This window comes from Phalacrocorax carbo, chromosome 2 (genome assembly GCF_963921805.1).
Source record: "Phalacrocorax carbo chromosome 2, bPhaCar2.1, whole genome shotgun sequence".
NCBI classification, from domain to species: domain Eukaryota; kingdom Metazoa; phylum Chordata; class Aves; order Suliformes; family Phalacrocoracidae; genus Phalacrocorax; species Phalacrocorax carbo.
In genome coordinates, this window is record NC_087514.1 from 38,410,746 (window position 1) to 38,429,894 (window position 19,149).

General features: G+C 40.2%; 2 protein-coding genes across 10 annotated transcripts in view; one reads left to right on the forward strand and one right to left on the reverse strand.

Moving 5' to 3' along the window:
* The window catches only part of CSPP1 (centrosome and spindle pole associated protein 1), a 65,673-nt gene extending 59,779 nt beyond the window's left edge, over window positions 1-5,894 (reverse strand). For 2 of the 9 annotated variants that reach the window (XM_064442593.1, XM_064442587.1), the window contains exons 1-2: window positions 5,217-5,454; window positions 735-838 (exon numbers count right to left, since the gene is read on the reverse strand). In XM_064442593.1, the coding sequence (XP_064298663.1) occupies window positions 735-838; window positions 5,217-5,274 (162 nt within the window). In that variant the 5' untranslated portion in view covers window positions 5,275-5,454. The other 7 variants (XM_064442595.1, XM_064442588.1, XM_064442589.1 and 4 more) reach the window with 6 other exon arrangements.
* A 452-nt stretch (window positions 5,895-6,346) lies between these two features.
* On the forward strand, window positions 6,347-18,736 carry COPS5 (COP9 signalosome subunit 5). The gene is made up of 8 exons (XM_064442597.1): window positions 6,347-6,510; window positions 6,619-6,853; window positions 9,541-9,669; window positions 10,862-10,927; window positions 12,400-12,485; window positions 15,293-15,404; window positions 16,154-16,302; window positions 18,336-18,736. Exons 1-8 carry the CDS (start codon window positions 6,347-6,349, stop codon window positions 18,418-18,420), a joined length of 1,026 nt encoding a protein of 341 aa, XP_064298667.1. The 3' UTR covers window positions 18,421-18,736.
* The last annotated feature ends 413 nt before the right edge of the window (window positions 18,737-19,149 follow it).

Consider the following 19,149-nt stretch of genomic DNA (forward strand, 5'->3'; position numbering starts at 1 on the left):
GATGAGTTCTCATAACCTTCTGATGAAACAAAAAACGGAATGAAAACTCAATATTTTTGATTGCTGTTAAACGCTTAAGCTGTGTGGGGCCTTGTAAGATAAACAACAGACAAATCACAACTTTTTTTACTGAGGACTGTATTTAGTTACCATGATGCTTAGCTAGCTTGAATTATTTAGATATAGCTTTTTGCCAGGTACTGGCACTATTAAACAAGTTAATGGTGATCTGCAAATTATATAATCTTTATAGCTTTACAATGAGGTACTAAAATTTCTGATACGAAAACAGTGATAAGAACAGATTCTGTTTAATTGGTTGGATAAGTAATTTGCCTTTTATATTTCCTAGTTTCCAAAACAGAAATTTTGAGGTTATTTATACCTTTCACCTCCACCCCAACACCCATGCTCCAGGGTGGGCAGAGAGCAGATCCTGCCAGTCAGCTTCCCTAGGGACTGGGGAAAGGAACAATGATAACTATTTACAAGAGTTTTCCTGCTTGTAAAATACAAATGTTATTGCGTATGCCTGGTGGCAAACAGGCTTTTAAAAAAAAATCTAGATGAATACAGATATGCAGTATTTAGGTTAGAAATTACTTTTATTAGATAAGTCTTTAATAAATACTCTAACAACAAATACAGTTTTAAGAGCACAGTAGAAGCAAGCTTACATCAAGACCCTAGCAACAGAAGTGTTTAAATTCAGGAAAACTGTTTAATACTCTTACCCTCATTTCCACGTAAGGTGGATCATTTTCAAGTTCTGCCTTATCCTGTGCCAACTTGGCCTTCTGATCTTCAATAAATTTGTCTAAATCATCAGCCATCATTTCTAAGGTTATAGAAAAGACACAGAACATTGCCTCATATCAGAACCTCAAAAATTTAAAGCTCAATTACAGTTCCTTAAGCCAATAGTTAAATAGTAAGTTTCTCCCTCAGAACTACAAGCCTTAAGATATCTGATGGGCCAGCGAAACTCCTGACTCAGGAAACCCGCCATGGAGGAGATTACCTGATGATTCACCAGAGAGAAAATCCAAAGATTCCAGATTGTAAGAATGAAGATATTTTGCTAATCTTTTGCGCTAACTTGGTTGAAGTGTTTTGGGACTGTTTTTTTTAACTGCAAATCTACCGATGGCCCTTCACTACACACTAGCACAAGCTTATTGTTAGTGAATTATAAAATCAAAATTAGACAACATAAAAAATACACAGCATAAAGGAATTGTTAGACAAAAAAAGTACGAAAAGTACAAAATACATGTATACTCTAAATAAGGACCAAATCATACAATCAATTCCATGCTTAGCTTACTATCATGAGAAGTCTTAAAAATCATCAAGCTTATGGGCGGGGGGGGGGGAGGGTGTGTGTGGAAAAAAAAGACAACAAAGCAAAAAAAAAAAACCTCCACAAAATACTAAATGCCTGCATAGTGTTTCTAGAGCTGGAGACAACATTGTATCATTACCTCCCATACCAATAAAATACCAGTGGCAATAAGAACAGTTACAATTCTGCAATAATTGTAAGACTGTGGATATCAGGCAGCATTGACTTGCAATGAGACAAGCCACTCATCTGTAACAAGACATGCACTGAGGAACAGCTGATTACCTCTCTTCTGTTAGTTCTGCATCTTGCTTATTTAACTGGAAGCCCTTCAGGGCAGAAATTTAGCATCTTATTTGTACTGTGTGTTGTATGTTCCTGCTCCTAAATAACCCCATAATAAAAAAAGTGAATCAAATTCATGACAATGGAACTGTACAGAAGTTAAGGCACACACTCAGACTTTGAATATTCATTGTTAGCATAGTCTTATCGGAACTAAAAATATCACAAAGCTGCATACTAAGTAACCATGGAAAAAAAAAAAAAAAGACAAAACCAAAAAAGAATAACTGCATACAAGCCTACTCATCCTAATCTCCGCCCTGTATTTTCACCAGCTCCACAGGAGAAGCTTTGCAAAACCAAGCCTATAGATAAAAAATCCATGTGCTATATTCCATGCTTAAAGGAAGCATGAAACTGAGAAGAAAATTATGACCCTCAAATCCCTCTAATACTACCCACACAACTTAAGCAATAGGATTGCTTATGCAGGTTCCTAAGCAATCCCATGACATCCGGTATCTAAACTCAGATTGTACAGTGGTGTTACTGAGGCGAATTCCATAACTTTCTAAAGCCTACAGACTGTATGGAGTAAACAATAGGCCAATGATGAAAGTATATTAGAAAACACTTTCAGAAAGAGGATCAAAGAATTAAAAACAAACAAACAAACCCACCCATCTCACAAAGACTAGTGGAATAAGGTATTACATAGGTTAACATAAAATAATGTGTCCAGAGAGACTGAGATAAATGCTTACTAGAAGTAAGATGAAGAAGAAAAAAATGTCAAAATTCCATCAGATAAATACAAATAATTGCACGCTAACTTAAGGAATACATCTACTTGTTGCATTCCTTAAAATGTATTCCTTTAAACTTTTACATTAATGCTATTTTTTTGTTCATAATATAAAATTACAATATTGTTACAAAGGAGGCAGAACTAGGACAACCTATTTACGACTCCTAGTGGTAATACAGGACAATCAATTCCAAAAATAAATTCCCCCATCTGATTTGTCCTAAATCTTTAATCTCATTAGTTTTGCACATTTATAAAGGATAAAAGAAATCTAGAAGAGGGTAAGTTGCCAAGCACTGATAAATTTTAGTTAGCCTACTAGGTTACATAAGAATAATGAAAAAACTGTTCTGAACAGGTGAAAACTTGTCATACTAAAGAATTTTAAAGTTGGTCTCATCACCTCTCCAGTGCTGCATATCCACCACAAGCAAGATTACCACACGTGGGAGGGAACACTGTGAGAAGCCTTCCCAAAAGCTCACTGACTGTAACATCTGCATTTCTTACCTCTACTTACAATAATATTTATAAACTCTAAAACAGTTTCCAAACCACTGTATTGGAATGGTACCAAGCCTATTCTGAGAGACGGTATAAGGAAAAGAATACTCACAGTATACTTTCCATCTAGCACGAGGAAGACAATGAATATTCTAACGTTCTGCACTCCTGTCATATTGCTCAAAAGAGCAACATAATAAATTATAAAACAAAGCCAACACAGTTACAGCTGAACTACACAGGCAATTCAATTGGTGTGAAGAAAACTCACAACTACAGGCCTTGGAGAACGCTAACAAGATAATGCCACAGCACTGTTGATTCGGCATACCTTTAATACAGCTAAATAGCCAGGAAAAGCGGCCAAATGCCCCTTAGAAAACAGTGAGACATTTTAGCTCTTACATCTTTCTTCTTGAGTTCATCTTCTTAAAATATGACCGAGTGAAAACTTTATGAGATTAAGCAAAAAGGGTATATTGTACTGACAGAGAATGAAAGATAAGGGGGAAAAAATTCAAAAATTCTTATATATTCTAAGCAAAAGACTGACAATTTGAATGTGATCCATACACTGCTAAGTTCAGAAAATATACCAATATATAAGCAAATGTCTTACTGAATATTAATAAATTTTCTCATCTGCTGTATCAAATGAAGAGATCATGACTAATAGCAACTAAAAAAAAAAAGAAACAATACATTTCTGTCTGAAAAGAGTGCTACCACAGCCCCCAGTTACACAGTGAACTGCAGGTGGTGACTGCCAGTATCTTGGAGGTGACAGCACTGAAGTCACAGCGAACCATTAACTTCAAACTGGCTTCATATGACTGCACAAATGTACTGAGGTAAAGTTTGCCATTAAAAAAACACTTTGATTCAAAATAAAATAATCTATGTTCAGTTTAGCAATGTGTCCGAATGCATTTTGTGCATTTCTAGAGCCTTGCAGTTATTACTAGCCAAAGTAGCAGATTCAAAAACTAAGCTTGGGCACGTGCACAGAGCAAAAGGGAAAGTCAGAACTTGCTGTAAACATCTGAAAACCCAAGGATAAACCATATGCCGCCAAAATTAGGGGGTGCAAACAACGTATTTTTCATGGGTTTTTTTGAAAACAGAATATTTTGTAAATATGTTTTTAAAAAAAAAATGTTTGCTAGCATAAATTTATCAGCTCTTCCATCTTTAAATCTTGGATGTATTTGCATTCCTAAAACATTGTGTTATACAAAGCAAAATTACATTCAACATACTGCTGCTATATACTCAACTACTGTCTGAAAGTGTCTCGTAAAAAAATATATTTTATATCTTTTTACTTACAATAAGATTTTAGTTTTACATAACCTTTCTTTCAGTCTGGAAGTTTCCACAAAAACAACTCTGAATAACTACAGTCAGCCAGGTAGACTTCAACTTAACCAAATATACCAGGCAATAGAAAGCATATATTCAATTAAAATCAAGTTTGAACGTTATATTTTTATTAGATCTATGCCCAAATATGGTTAACAATGCACATCTCTACTCAAGACATTCAAAACACCTATTTGCATATGGATTTTATCATATGTACTATATCTATCTACTTATTGTGTACTTACTGTATCATCTGAAGCAATGTTTACTGTGTTCCTTTTTATTCTTTCCCTTCCGCTCCTATTCTGTGCCTCCTGAACACAGGGCACAAAATTTAAAATCAGCATGTATAAGTAGACAGATCTCATCAATTCTGTGCCACAATAACACTAAAATGACATCGGGAAAACTGGCAAAACGGCTATTCCCATCCATGTGAACTGCAGCAAGGGCAGGAGGGGAGGGAATTGCGTTAAAAAAGAAACCGTATTCCATGTTTAGTAATTGTACTTGAAGATTATATGGCCACATAATTGTTTCATTACGAAATATTTTTCACCCAAACTTCCTAAACTCTCAGAACAGCCACTGCCGGCTGCTTCTCCGCCCCTGTGAACGGCCTTTAGAATAAGCTCTTGCTGTTAAGAGACATGCTTCCTACACCTTCCACCTTCGTTTCTTTTCAATTCTTATCTGAAAAAAACACAAAAAATCCAGGGTCTGGATGCTCACAATTAATAAACCCTGACGAAAGCACGACTTTTTCATAACTGCGAAGGCAATTAACCCTCACAGCAAGCAACCAACAAGTTTCGCGAGTTATTTCCCGTATCTACTTTTCCAGAACATGCACCCTGATACAAAAGACATTAATCTGGGGAACCCTCACAGCCAGGCGCTCAGACTTACTTCTCCACGCCCGACAGCTCGGGGAAGCGGCCCGGCCCCGGTCCCCGCCCGGCAGCATTGCTCAGGCAGCCCCGCAACTACCAACCCCCGCCCCGTCCCCGTGCGAGGCCGCGGGAGGCTGAGGGCCGGGACGGGAGGCGGCTCTCCAGGCACGGCCCCTTTAAGGCGCGCGGCGCCGTTGTCAGGCAACGGCCGCGCAACAAGCGGCGCCCGCCGGAAGGCCCGCCGGAGCCCCTCTGCCCGCCCCCGCCCCCCAACCGGGACGTCTGACACCGCGTCCCGTGCCCCGGCCGGCGGCCCCGCTCCCCGCGCCGCCTCGCCCCCCGGTGAGCCGCCCCCGTCCTGCCGCGGAGGGGAGCGGGAGCGCCTGCTGCGGGTTGCCAACGGGGCGGCCCCTCGGCCTCCGCGCGGGGCGGCAGGCACACCGGGCTTTCCGGGTGATGGTCCCCGGGCCGGGACCGGACCTGACCTGCCCTGCCCTGCCCTGCCCCGCCCCGCCCCGCCCCGCCCCGCCCCGACCCGACCCGACCCGACCCGCCGCTCACCGGCGGCCGCCGCGGCTCTCTCCGCGTCCCGCGCGCGCGTTACTGCCTCCCCGGAAACCGGCGGGCGGCGCCGAACAGCGCCCCCTACCGCTCCGGAGGGCGGCGTGACGCGGCCCAGTCTATCCCGCCTCCGTCCTGCAGCCGTCCGCGGCTCGCCGCCTCCTCCCCGGGGAAGGGCAGGGACAAGGGCCGCGGCCAGGGCCGCACCGGCGCGCCTTTAACCGGCGAAAGGCGGCGGCGGCGGCGGTCTCCCCTCGCCGGGGGCCCGCTCGCCGTGACACACCGCTTGGCAGGGCGGCGGCGGGGAGGGAGGAGGTAGGGCGGCCCCGCAACGCTTCTGCCAGGCCGCAACATGCTGTAGCCGGGCGGGCCGAGCGGCCCCACAGCCACCGCCGTCCCGCACGGCCGCAGAGCCCGGCGCTCCCGCTGGGGGCGCAGCGCCGCCAGCCCCGGGCCTGCGCGGACCGTACCACCTCCCGCCGCACCCCACACACACACCCCCGGCCTCGCGTGGTTCCGCCGGCGGCCCGGTGCGGCGGGACGGGAGCGGGAGCGGGGCCGGGGCCCGGCCCGCGGCGGGGGGAGATGGCGGCGGCAGCGGCGGGGAGCGGCACCTCCGGGAGCGGGATGGCGCAGAAGACGTGGGAGTTGGCCAACAACATGCAGGAGGCGCAAAGCATCGACGAGATCTACAAGTACGACCGCAAACAGCAGCAGGAGATCCTGGCGGCCAAGCCCTGGACCAAAGAGTGAGCGAGAGCCGGGCCGGGGCGGGCGGCGGGAGGGCGGCGGGGCCGTGAGGAGCGGGCCGGGCGGCAGGGCCGGCCCTGATGGCTTCCGCGGCCTCTCTCTTGCAGCCACCATTACTTCAAGTACTGCAAGATCTCGGCGCTGGCCCTCCTGAAGATGGTGATGCACGCCAGGTCCGGGGGTAACCTGGAGGTGATGGGGCTCATGCTGGGCAAGGTGGACGGGGAAACCATGATCATCATGGACAGCTTCGCCCTGCCGGTAGAGGGTACCGAGACCCGCGTCAACGCCCAGGCGGCCGCCTACGAGTACATGGCTGCCTACATCGAAAACGCCAAGCAGGTGAGGGGAGGCGGCAGAGGGGGTTTCTCGCCAAGCTGTGGCCGCAGATCTTGTAAGCGAACCGCGCAGGAACGTGTTGTGGGGTTTGCAGGGTTCCCTGCCTCCCACAGCGACGAAGTGGCTGTCCAGTTGCCCTGTTTCTTCTCAAAGGTGGCTAAGAGAACTCTGTCAGCAGCAAAGAACGCAGAGCCCTTTAAACCTTTTTCATAGATATATTCTCATGTCTTACAGTAGGTCATCAAATACCACATTCTCCTTTTCTTTATAAATGGTTTTCATGGCTCAGGAGGTGTTTTGTGGCTGCAGCTGGTGGCTTGTGGATGGAACAAGGAGGGAGTGTGTTTCTAAAATAACTGCTGTAATACATGTTTCTAAAAACAGTACGCAAAATTAAATATACATACATTTCAGAGATCAGGAATATTACATTTATTCTTACCTTCTTGCTTTCTGAAGTCTTAACTGCATAGCCATGCTGCTGTTTTCCATAAAAACAAAGAAAACACATCTGCAAAGAAAATGCCAATGAAGGAATAAGCAAGTTTCAGTGTAACTTAATTATTCGTGTTTATAATTTGGAAATTTAGATGAACTGACTCAGATGTCTGTTCCCCCTCTTCGTCACCCTGTATTCGGAGATCCATGTCACATTAAGCCTGACTGTGCAGTGAAGTTCTCACATGCAGGGTTAACAGAAATATGAATCTGCTCTGTGGCTGATGTAGGAACCAGCACGGCACATCAGAGCACCTGCTGACATGCTTCTTCCAATACAGGGCAATCCTATACTACAAATAAGCGCTGAAGTAACCCTTGACTCGCCAAGCTCAAATAGTTGTGAGGCCCAGTTTACCCTTTGACCTTTTTTAATCCTGAAAGTATTTTAAACCAGCTAAAACTAGAGGCCCCGTACTTATTCACTGGAGATAACAGAGCAGTATTTGGGCTATTTTGGAGAGTTGTACTTATATTCTCAGCCTTATATACCCTTAGAGAAATTTAAATAGATGTGAATTAGGCTGGATCAGAAAGGAGTAAATGTAATCCAGAAGTAGGTATATACTGGGACTTTTTTTAGTAATTCATCCCTGTTTATGAGAAAATTTAGAAATTATTTATTTAATCTAGTTCCTTTTACCTGGAAACTATTAATGTCATGATGCTACTACTGTTGTTGGAGAAAAGTAGGTAACTTGAAAAGATGTCTTTACCTAAAGATACATTGATACTAACTAGTTCTTAGGTAGAAATAATGGGTTTCAAAAGAGTAAGTATGTAGCATAAAATTAGTGGCTTTTATACATACAGTTAGCTTGTCTTATGTTTAAAACAGTCTAGGTTTATGTAGGAGTACTCATATGATAGGAAACATTTCTTCTAGTTGTTGATATTGTACAGTTTTGTCTGTAGTTGGTTTCACAATTTTGAAATTGAAGTTGTGTGCAAATATTAATAACTCAGCTATACTGGTGATCTGGCAGAGTTCGCATGCTGGCTGTTCCACATTTGATTTTGGCAAGCAGTTGTTCCTGGAATAACTCTTTTTTAATATTAGATTGCAAATTGATATATTCCTCTGCATAAGTACTTTACAGATGCCAACGTTTGCTTCTCCATGGACAGGATCTGGTGTTAATACAGTCAAAATGTGTTATTTGCCTTTGAAAAATAACACGTTCTTTAGTGTTTTGTTGTTTTCTCCTCCTCTATTATGGGGGTTGTAAAGAAAATATAAATATTATTCACCAATTCAGAAATAAAATAAATGCTCCATTCAGTAGGCAGTTTGTGTGTTCTGTCTCATCTTAACATTTTTCTTATTTAACCTTCCTGACATACTCAGTATTTGGCAAAACCAGGCAGGTGATACATCCAAACATGCCCCTCTCAGCTAAGAACTGGTATATAGGGTTGTACCAAAATCATTCAACTCGGTATGGAGCAGCCAGTAAGCAATTCCTGAGAGAGAATTACAAAATTAGGTGCGATGGGTGTTTGTTTTCCTGGGGTTTTTTGTTTTGTTTCATTGGTTTTCTTCCAGAGTTTGTAGAGATAGCCAGGGGTATGATTTGGAAACTCCGATTTTGAGTTTCTTCTGATCTTAAAAATTGCAAAAATTCATCTTTTGGCTTTCACAGCATGCTCTGGCAATAATCTCTGACACTAATGGCGCTCGAAAACATGCCCCTCTGAAGTTATTTTTAAACCTAGCAATAATCTCTCTGTGTGCCTCTGAGATGTGTTACTATACTAAAGAATTAACATTAATTCTCTAGTGACATACCAGACGTTATATGACATTATAAATACGTCATATCCACCCTAAGAAATTTCACTTCCATGCTGAGGAGTCCCAGCTTGCTTACCATCTCACCACGTGGAATCGCTTCTGTATTTCTGCTGTCATTGGAGAAGGAGCTCCTGGCTTCTTGAAGTTCTTTGTTCTGTGGTAGTAGCTGTAACAGAGAATGTTAATGCTATAGATTTTATGGTTTCTAGAAAATAGTTTAGCAAAATAAGGCGTATGTTTAGTATTTAGTGTAGTATTAGTAAGTTAGGATCATGGGTTGTGTGTGTATGCTTTATGTGCTCAACGTGTTGCAGTATGCTGGGAGGCCCAGCAGAGGGCAGAGGATACTTTCGGAAGGGAGATTAATGCTGGGTTTGTTTTCCTTCACCCCTGTCAGGTTGGTCGTCTAGAAAACGCAATTGGCTGGTATCACAGTCACCCTGGCTATGGCTGCTGGCTCTCCGGGATCGACGTCAGTACCCAGATGCTTAATCAGCAATTTCAAGAACCCTTTGTAGCAGTGGTTGTAAGTACTGGCTGGTAGTTCATAACACTGCATTGCAAATTATGTTGAGTGGGAATAATTTTTAGATTTCTGTCCACATTCTAGTAGTGTGCATTTTGCACGATGGAAGTGTTAGATCCAAATTTTAAATTGGTATCGCTCCTTTTGCTTTGCTGGCCATGTATCAGTCGAACGAGTAGTATTACTTACAGAGGCCATTTTCACTGCGTTATTCCAGGTATGGTAGCTCTGTACAAATCCATATGTTACTCCTAACTTAAAGTTCTACTTGGTACTTGTGCAAAAAACATGTATTGAGCAATGCGTACTCAGCCTCCCTCAACAGAACAAAAATCTGTCACTTGTTCTCTTCGTTGCTTTTTCTGTCAAAATAGAGCAAAGCATGTTCACACAGTTCTGCTACTTCGCATCTAAAATGCCTTTTAAATTAAGTCAATGGCACAGTACAAGGTAGGAGACACTAGGAAATCTATCTTTGAAGAAAAAACCTGAAGAAACTCTTTGGGCCCTCCAGGATCTTCTAAACTTCAGATGACATTTGAAATCAAAAGTAAACCTTATTTTAAATACTACTTGTATAACCATTGCTACTGAAGGAAATAAAGTAAAAAAGACTGAAACTAATCACAAGGAAGGAATAAAATTCTAAGGGAAGAATTACATTAGAAAAGGATAAATCACTCTTAAGTATTTCCACCCTGTTAGTTCTCCTGTGTTATGACATAATTTCACAGATTCAGAACACTTTCCTTGGGACCGCTTTTTCCTTTTTTTTCTTTCTTTTTCTTTTTTAATTACTTTTAAAATTAAACACGGCATTAGTAAATATGTTAGCAAGGAGATTTCTTCATTCATTTCCTGTATTTTCCACCAAATGACGGCAGATCACATAATACTGTTTCTTACCTCTAGTGGTTATAAAATTAAAATGCAGATTTTTTAATTATGGTTTACTGATTGCTCTAAAGTGCCATTTCTTTAAAGTATTTGGGAAATAAAAAAAATTAGTTTGAAAAAAATGGTCCGTAGAAGGCTATTGATATTCCCATCTTTTTAGAGTCTCATACCAACAGATACCAATCATAACTAATAAAATTTGCACTAATTAACTTTCTGCAATACAACTAGTGTTAATTTATGCCTGTAATAATTTATAAAATGCCTATAATAAGTATTAACTGTATTTTTACAGATTGATCCAACAAGAACAATATCTGCGGGAAAAGTAAATCTTGGAGCATTTAGGACATATCCTAAGGTGAACAGTTAAAATTATCTAGTGTGTGATCGCTACACTTTCTTTAAATGAGTAATAAATTGGTTCTAAAGATCACTGCAGTTAGATCATCTAACAGTTCGATCTGCTGTGTTGCACTGTGTGTCATTGCTCTTTCTGAAAGAAAGACGTGCTGGTATACTGGTTATTGCGTGTCTTTAGGTAGTGATTACATTTACAAAGGTTGACTTCTAGTTTCTTTTTCATAGGTTTTTGGCAGCATTAAATCAAATAGACTGTCTAGGTAGTAGAGTTGTCCTAAAATTACATAGTTCAATAAAACCATTTTTTAATGGATATCGTTGCGGGTAGCATTCATCAGAATATATTTGTGTTAATTCTTCTCTCCTATTTTTTAGACCTAACGCCAAATGTTAATAGTATGTTTTACATGTTGTAATCTGCTTTTCATTTTAGAAAAGGAAGATTCAAAACTATCTACTTAACTCTTTCAAATAAATATTATGAATCTTTGCAATGTAATGTATGAGTTAGTTAAACAACATGGAAGGGTAGGCTAAAAATGAGGAAATCACATAAATATTGGAGATCTACATCTCCAGATTTAGTCTTTCGTTTATACTTTTGGCAGAGATATAACCGTGCTATTTAATTTCAGTCTGACAAAGTTCAGGTATAGCCTTCAAATTTCCAGTTATTATTGACTCATCAAGAACTCCAGGCTGACATCCAGTAAAACTGTAATTAACAAAAAAATTTGTGAGAGGTTCCCAGTTGCGTTCAGGCATTACTTTTGTGTTGACAAATACACAAGAGGTCTTCTTAGAACAGTTTGTGATTAAGAAGAATATTCACTTCTGTAGTCAGAACCACTTCACAAATACTTTCAGAATTTTGAGCAGGGAATAGAATCCTGCACCTGAGAACCAAATCCTACACAGAAAAAGCATGTTTGAAGTGTATTTTTAGGGAGTCCTCACGGTAGTCTGCAGGCAATTCCTGCCTAGTCAGTAGCTGTGAGTGGCACCATCTTGGCTAAATACTCAAGCTGAAGCTTGAGGTATCCTTAAGGCATATCCAAGGTGTGGATGTCTCTTCCCTCTTCTCATGCCTGCTGTCTTCCCTCAGAAGAGGATTGAAATCACTTCCAAGGATAGGTAGAGAAATACCATCTTAGAAGAAGCTCACTCAAGAAATGTTCTAATCATAGCTTGCCATCTTGTTTGAAAAATCTCAGCTGTGACCACTAGTTCGCTTCCAACATGCATTTTGATAGACCTGCAAATGTAATAACTGCTAGTAAAGCCAAATGTAAATCCTGAGGTCCAAGAAAATTCCAAATCTCAGGCTATTGGGGGAAATTTCATTTTCCCTAGGAAAAATAAACTAGAATTGCATAAGTTAGGATTTTGGTGAAGTACTTTCAAAGAGTTTAGGCATTTAAAAAAGTCTCAAAATTACTGTGTCATCTTTGCCCTTTGTTGAATTTTTAGGGCTATAAACCTCCAGATGAAGGTCCCTCTGAATACCAGACTATTCCACTTAATAAAATAGAAGACTTTGGTGTACACTGTAAACAGTAAGTAAAAAAACCTACTACCTCTAGCGTAAGTTCTCAATTTTTGTGTTTAGGTTAGTGATTCAGTATGGAAACGTACATTTTTCTTGGAGAGTTTCAAGTCTTGAAGTTCTTTGTTGCTTTAGCACTGTTGGTTTTGTGAAAAAGTGTCATCAGGAGATACTTCAAGGGAGAACTGTTAAAAAGATGAACCTGGTTAAAGCTTGAGCAGTTGTTTCCTGAACACCCTTAAGCAGTGGTGCTTTCACAGGGCAGGGAGGAAAGGGTCAGGCATAGATTTAGCAGCAGGGCCAGGGAGACTCTACTCTGTCTCCTCTTCTGAGTAGTGGCAAGTGCCGTGGGCGTGTTAAGATTGTTTCTGTCTTTGGTAGGATTGGAAAGTGGAGCTGCCTCTAGGACAACATTAGCAACAGGAAGAATTACTGCTTTTTCTCTCCTGTTAGTTTACTTTCCATGAATTAAAAAGGTAGTTTAGTTTTAACCATTCTTTCTTTAACTGTTCTATGCCCAGCTCATACCTACATTGACTTATTTGGTGAGGCATTTGTTTTGCCAGGTCAGTCCCGTGGTCTGGCCCAACTTGTGGGAGCACACATGTTCTTGATGGTTAAGCTAAGGTGGGGTGGAAAGCAGAGACAGATACTGGAGACACAGTGTTTGCAAAGAACAGCTAAGGAAAGGAGGGACCGCTTCTTTCAGTAACAGCCTGGTTTCAATTCCACCTTCAGATGTTTGACAAGCGTTACAGCTTAAGCACCTTGAAGCACCTTAAGCAACCTGAAGATCTCATTGACACCAGTGTGTTCCGTAGGCTGTTGTGTAATTTTTTCATGGTTTTAGTGCATGGATATCTGTTCTTCAGTGCCTTTATAGTTGCATGCAAAATCTGACCCTGAAGAGATGCAGAAATTAAAACAATTGGAATTGGTCTTCCAATCCAATTTGAGGAAAAATCCAGAACAGTAGCTACACAGAAATCTTTGTAGAACTGTAATGTTCTTGTCATTTCAGAGTATTGTAAGTCATTGTAAACCTGGCATTGGTCATAAAGCCATGCTTTTAAGCATGAAAGAAGGATATGTTTTATCCGTTCTATTTAGAGGTGGTTGGAGAGAGTTAATTTGGTGGGGTTTTTTTGAAGTTGGAAATGCTTAATAGTTATTGTTGCAATCTCCATCTCAGGAATTTGGCTTCTTGTACAAGCCTTTTCTTTCCATACAAACCAAGAAAATATTTTCCAGTCTTTCCTAGAAGGAAACAGCAGTTAGGCAAAGAGAGGGAATTTGTCACATTAGTGAATGACTGATAATACAGAAGACTAGAGTGGTGGTGGTCTCTCAGAGGTATGGGTAGTCTGACTGACAATTAAAAGTTTTGAGAACTTGAACGATCTCATAGAACCAGAGAATCATTTAGATTGGAAAAGACCTTTAAGATCCTCAAGTCCAACTGCTAAGCTAGCACTGCTAAGTCCACCACTAATCCATGTCCCCAGGCACCGCATCTACGCATCTTTTAAATACTTCCAGGGTTGGTGACTCAAGCACTTCCCTGGGCAGCCTGGTCCAGTGCTTGACAACCCTTTCGGTGAAGAAATTTTTCCTAATATCCAGTCTAAGTCCCCCACCCTGGTACAACTTGAGGCCATTTCCTCTCATCCTATCGCTTATTACTTGGGAGAAGAGACTGACCCCCACCTCACTACAACCTCCTTTCAGGTAGTTGTAGAGAGCGATAAGGTCTCCCCTCGGACTCCTCCAGGCTAAACAACCCCAGTTCCCTCAGCCGTTCCTCATAAGATTTGTGCCTTCAACCCTTAATGATCCAGTCTGTTTGGAATGCCAGTGACTATTAATTGTGTCATAACAGCAGTCTGGATAATCTTAGTCAAAGTTCTCTCCTTTAATTGGTGTTCAATGCCCAGTGTGAAACTTCTTCCATTTAATCTTTTTAAGTAAGTCCATTACACTACTCCTCAAATAACTTGGATTTCTAATTTTGAGTCTGCCAGACGTCTCTTTGAAGAACTGACTTAGTACCGTATTTTTCTTAGAATGTCTGAAATAAGGCTATCACAGAAATATTAGTGTGGTGTGGGGGTAGATTTTAAAGCATAATTATCTCAGATGGAACTTCTTACAGAAATGCCAAGCGAAATAACTTTCCAGAGAAATCAAGATATAATTGGATTATTGATAACCTGCTCAATAATTTCCTGGTCAAAATAAAATTTAATGTAGCTCTTTAATGTTGCTGTAATTCACATACACTAATGACTTTGCATAGCTCAGCTTTCTACCTGCTGTGTTGTCTCTTGTGAATTCTGTAGCACAACTAAAGCCTGGCTTTCAAAACAGGTGTGGTAGAGCATAAGATTGTTTGCCTGTTTGTAACATTTACTGCTATCTAACGTTCCTAATTGAATTAGAGGTGATATATGCAAAACTGCAGTCATCTGTAATTAACAATTATAGGATTGAAGATCCCAGCATGGAACAGGGCATCATTGCATTGCACAAGAAGTTGTTAAGAGAATAATTAAAGAAACCTTGCAATCTCATTAAATAGAACACGCAGTATGTGGGGATTGTGTATACGTGAATTAAAGCTATATGTGAAATACTTACGGAAAATCTGTTAGAGTTAGAATTGGAACTGGGATAACTTTTTTATTGTTCGGTGCTTTGAATTTTTGAAGATATTTGCTATTGATAAGGATTTCTTGAGATGCGTGTACTTTGGGTGTCACAGCCAAACAAGACGCATTTAGATGGAAGCTTATTTTGTTTGCATGTTTGTTTTTGAAGGTATTATGCTTTAGAAGTCTCGTACTTTAAATCATCTTTGGATCGTAAGTTGCTTGAGCTTTTGTGGAACAAGTACTGGGTGAACACTCTCAGTTCTTCGAGTCTGCTTACTGTAAGTACCATAGTATGCTACCATGTGCATGTATTAATTCATTAATGCTGAAAGCCAGACCTTCTACTGTAAAATGCTTAATGGGACACTGATAGATTCAGATCCCACATTAAGAATCTATTTGTCAGATTAAACAAGAAAGGGAGATTTTCCTAATGATGAATACTGAAATGTTCCTTATATCTGCTCTTTAAAAGTAGAAGGTGGGAATGGCTGAAGTTTGATTTTACTGAGTTCCCTATACGCTTAGATTTTGTCTTACACACCTTTTAACCTTATATCTCTTTACAGCACTGTAATGAATAGTATGCCTTAAAATAATGGTATTGAATAAATAAACACTTTAAAAAAATGGGAACTGTTAAAACAAGATTGCAAGAGAAATACTGCAGGTAGGCCTTCAACGGAACAGCTCAGCATCAAAACCTTCCTTCTGCAAAAGCCAATTTTAAACCTTTTCTCTTGGTCAAAACCAAATGAGTTTTACTTACTCTTTCATAACTTCGGGCAGAAAGTAATAAGGAATGCCCCTTTCAGGCGTTCGGTATTGAGCATTTGTCAATGTTCAGCTTCTGTTCTCTCCGCCACCACTTGTGTGCCACTCATGTTCTGTATCACTTCAGTTGCAGACAGAGGTTAAAATATGCAGTACTACAGCCTTAAAGGCTCTCTTCAGATTTTATTTTATGTATAAATGCTTGAATTTATAGTGTAGAATTCAATATGTTTATTACCTTCTTTCTCTTAAGAATGCTGACTACACCACTGGCCAAGTCTTTGATTTGTCTGAAAAATTAGAACAGTCAGAAGCTCAGCTTGGAAGGGGCAGTTTCATGCTGGGTTTAGAGACTCATGATAAGAAATCAGAAGACAAACTTGCAAAAGCAACAAGAGACAGGTAAGATAACACGTACTTGTGTTCTTCTCTGTAAAAAGTGTTATTTTTTTTTAAACTTTTATCATGCCTTAAATTGTAACCTACCAAGATTACAGATAAGAATGATTAGAGTATAAATAGGAATGAGAGACTCCAAATGTCACTAGCTCTTCTTGAAGGTTTAAGAAAATCTTGCTTTTATTAAACCTACAGTGGCTTTTCAATCTTTGTTTCTGGAAAAAAATCAATTCTAGTTTATATATTAAACAAAAAATCCCTGTTAAATTCCATCAGTATGCAGCAAACCAAAAAAGACATTTTCTGTCAAATGCAAAAGGGTAGCATTGCTAGAAAATAGCACATTTATGGGTTTAATCAGGTTTAAACCAACAGTAAATAAAATTATTATATAGAATGTGATTTTAAGAACTAATGCTAGCAGTCCAGTAAGTTTAGTTTACATTTGTGTAATACTTTGTCTCACTTGAAAATTAAGAACTCCCTTTTTTCATATTTCTTAATTAATCCATCCTTTTCCCACAAATGAGGCAGGTTTTTGTTTTTTATTTTGTTTTGTTTCTAAGACATAGATTACAGACATTCTGGCCTTGATATTCAGCTGCCCTGCCTGATAGCAAATACTTGCTATTATCAGTTAATTAATTTACCCATCTCTGGTATACAGGATTATTTCAAAGAAGTTATTGTGTTTTTCCTCGGCGTTCCATATATGTTTGTTGGTAATCAGCTCTTTTCTGAGCTTTGAAGTACAAAAGTTGCTTCTCACTCACATCTATCTCCCAATAGTCTTAAGAATATGTGTGCTTAGACTATTATAGTCATCATTTTTCCAAATAAAATTTTTAACAAAGGGTAATAGTGTCCAACAAGTTGTACAGTATCTTGGGCCTTTCAAGAACATTGTATTTGGCAAATTCCAGACTTTGAAAACCTAGAAGTACTGCACTGCACGTGCTAGTACAATCTCAGGTCCATCTGCGGAGAAGACAGGACTCACCTGCATGTATCTTAGGAGTGTTCTGAGTGAGGTATAACTCCATTAAAGAAGGAACAGTTCCGTAGAATCCCTTGGAACAGACTGCAAAAATTGAATAAAATCTGGGACATTCTACTTTTCCGATTTGGAGGTTTTCTGGTCCCCTTGCTCATCGTTCTATCCTGATACGTGGAACAGTTTTCTTGTAGTCTTTCTGCCCCTGCCACATTAGAAATATGTGCCAAAGTGCAAAGGTGCTTCCACTTAGCTATATGATATCTTCTGTTGCTGTACATACACATCTCTAAGAGCCGTTTTCTAAGAGTACATATGCATTAGTCAAACTGTGCTCTGAGCCGGCTTCCTTCACCTAGGATTCCTTTATCTGTCTAGCAGTAATTTGTCCCCACTCTCCACGCCTTCAGGGCTGATTCACCTTTTGCATTTGTATATTCTGAGACATTTTTGTTAGTTTGACACCACCTCCCCCTAAGCCAGGAGCACTGGATGAAACTTGGATCAATAGGAATCCTCTGAGCTGTTTGAGGGTTTGGCACATGTTAATTTATTTTGACTAATAACTGATTAGGTCTGTATATGTTCTCTGTAAAGTTTCTCAGAGGAGCTAAGGTAGCGCTGCATTACTGGCCTTGGTTGGGCAAAGGAGATGAGGTAGAGAACAGTGAGAGCCTTCAGGTATTGGTAACAGCTGGTAGTTCCATTCCCCCAGGGATTATTTTATTTTATTTTATTTTTTTGGTTCAGAAGACCAGAGGGCTCACTTGCCATTGTTAATGTAAGATGTCCTAAATTGCCAGACAAAGAAGTTTTCTGGAATTGGGCTGTGTGTATAGTGATCGTCAGTTTGCTTTTTAAATAACAAAAAGCATTTGGCAGCAATGGCTGAATTTCTGTGTGTGACTTTTCCTTTCTGGACAGTTGTTAAGATTCATGGGGTTATGGGCACCCTGAACTTCCAGAACAGCTGAATATCTTCAAATAAAATGGCAGTTCAGCTCAGTGTTTGGCCAACATTGAATTTATGCTTGTTTTTCAGCTGCAAGACCACCATAGAAGCTATACATGGATTGATGTCTCAGGTTATTAAGGATAAACTTTTTAATCAAATTAATATAGCTTGAAGTGCATCACCAGCTGATATGCATCTCCAAAGCAGAAAAAGTCATGCTTTCTTTCGCTTGGACTTGTTCAATTTGGGAAATAAAGCTGGAGTGGAAAATTATTCATCTAATTTGTAGAACTTTAATATTTCCCACCTGTCTGACCAGTTTTAAAGAACAAAATGTTCTGAAATGTAGTGCAACTTTTTGTTCTTTATCATAAAACACAACCAGTTTGGAGAATTGTTCCAAAAGAAAAATAAATGTGACTCACTGGATTTTGCTGTTAGGTATTTATCTCTGTTATCCAACTGCAATAAAACAATTTCGAAAACGAGTGAGTGTTTTGGGGCTTGAATTTTTTGGCAAACATTCGTCTCCTCCTCCTTTTTCTTATTGTTCTGTAGAAAAGTGTTGTCCACTCAGTTAGATAAGTAACCTATGCAGTACAAGAAGTTTGTTTCTCAAATTTTCATTTACTTGTTTAAGAAGTGAAATCCCATTTGCTTATCTTTTAACAAGTTATTAAATATGATGGAGCCTTTCCTGATTTAGTTTTACTGGTCCAGCCAGAAATGGTTTCTTCTCACAGCGATGAAACATTCATGCATGATATGACAGTATTTCTCTTGTAGCTTCGTGCTTAAGATGGACGTTTTATATTTCTAAGTAGTCAAGTAACGACCAGTTCTACAGTGAAACTAGTATTATGGTTATATACCATTATTTTTCTCCTGCTCACCTTCTATT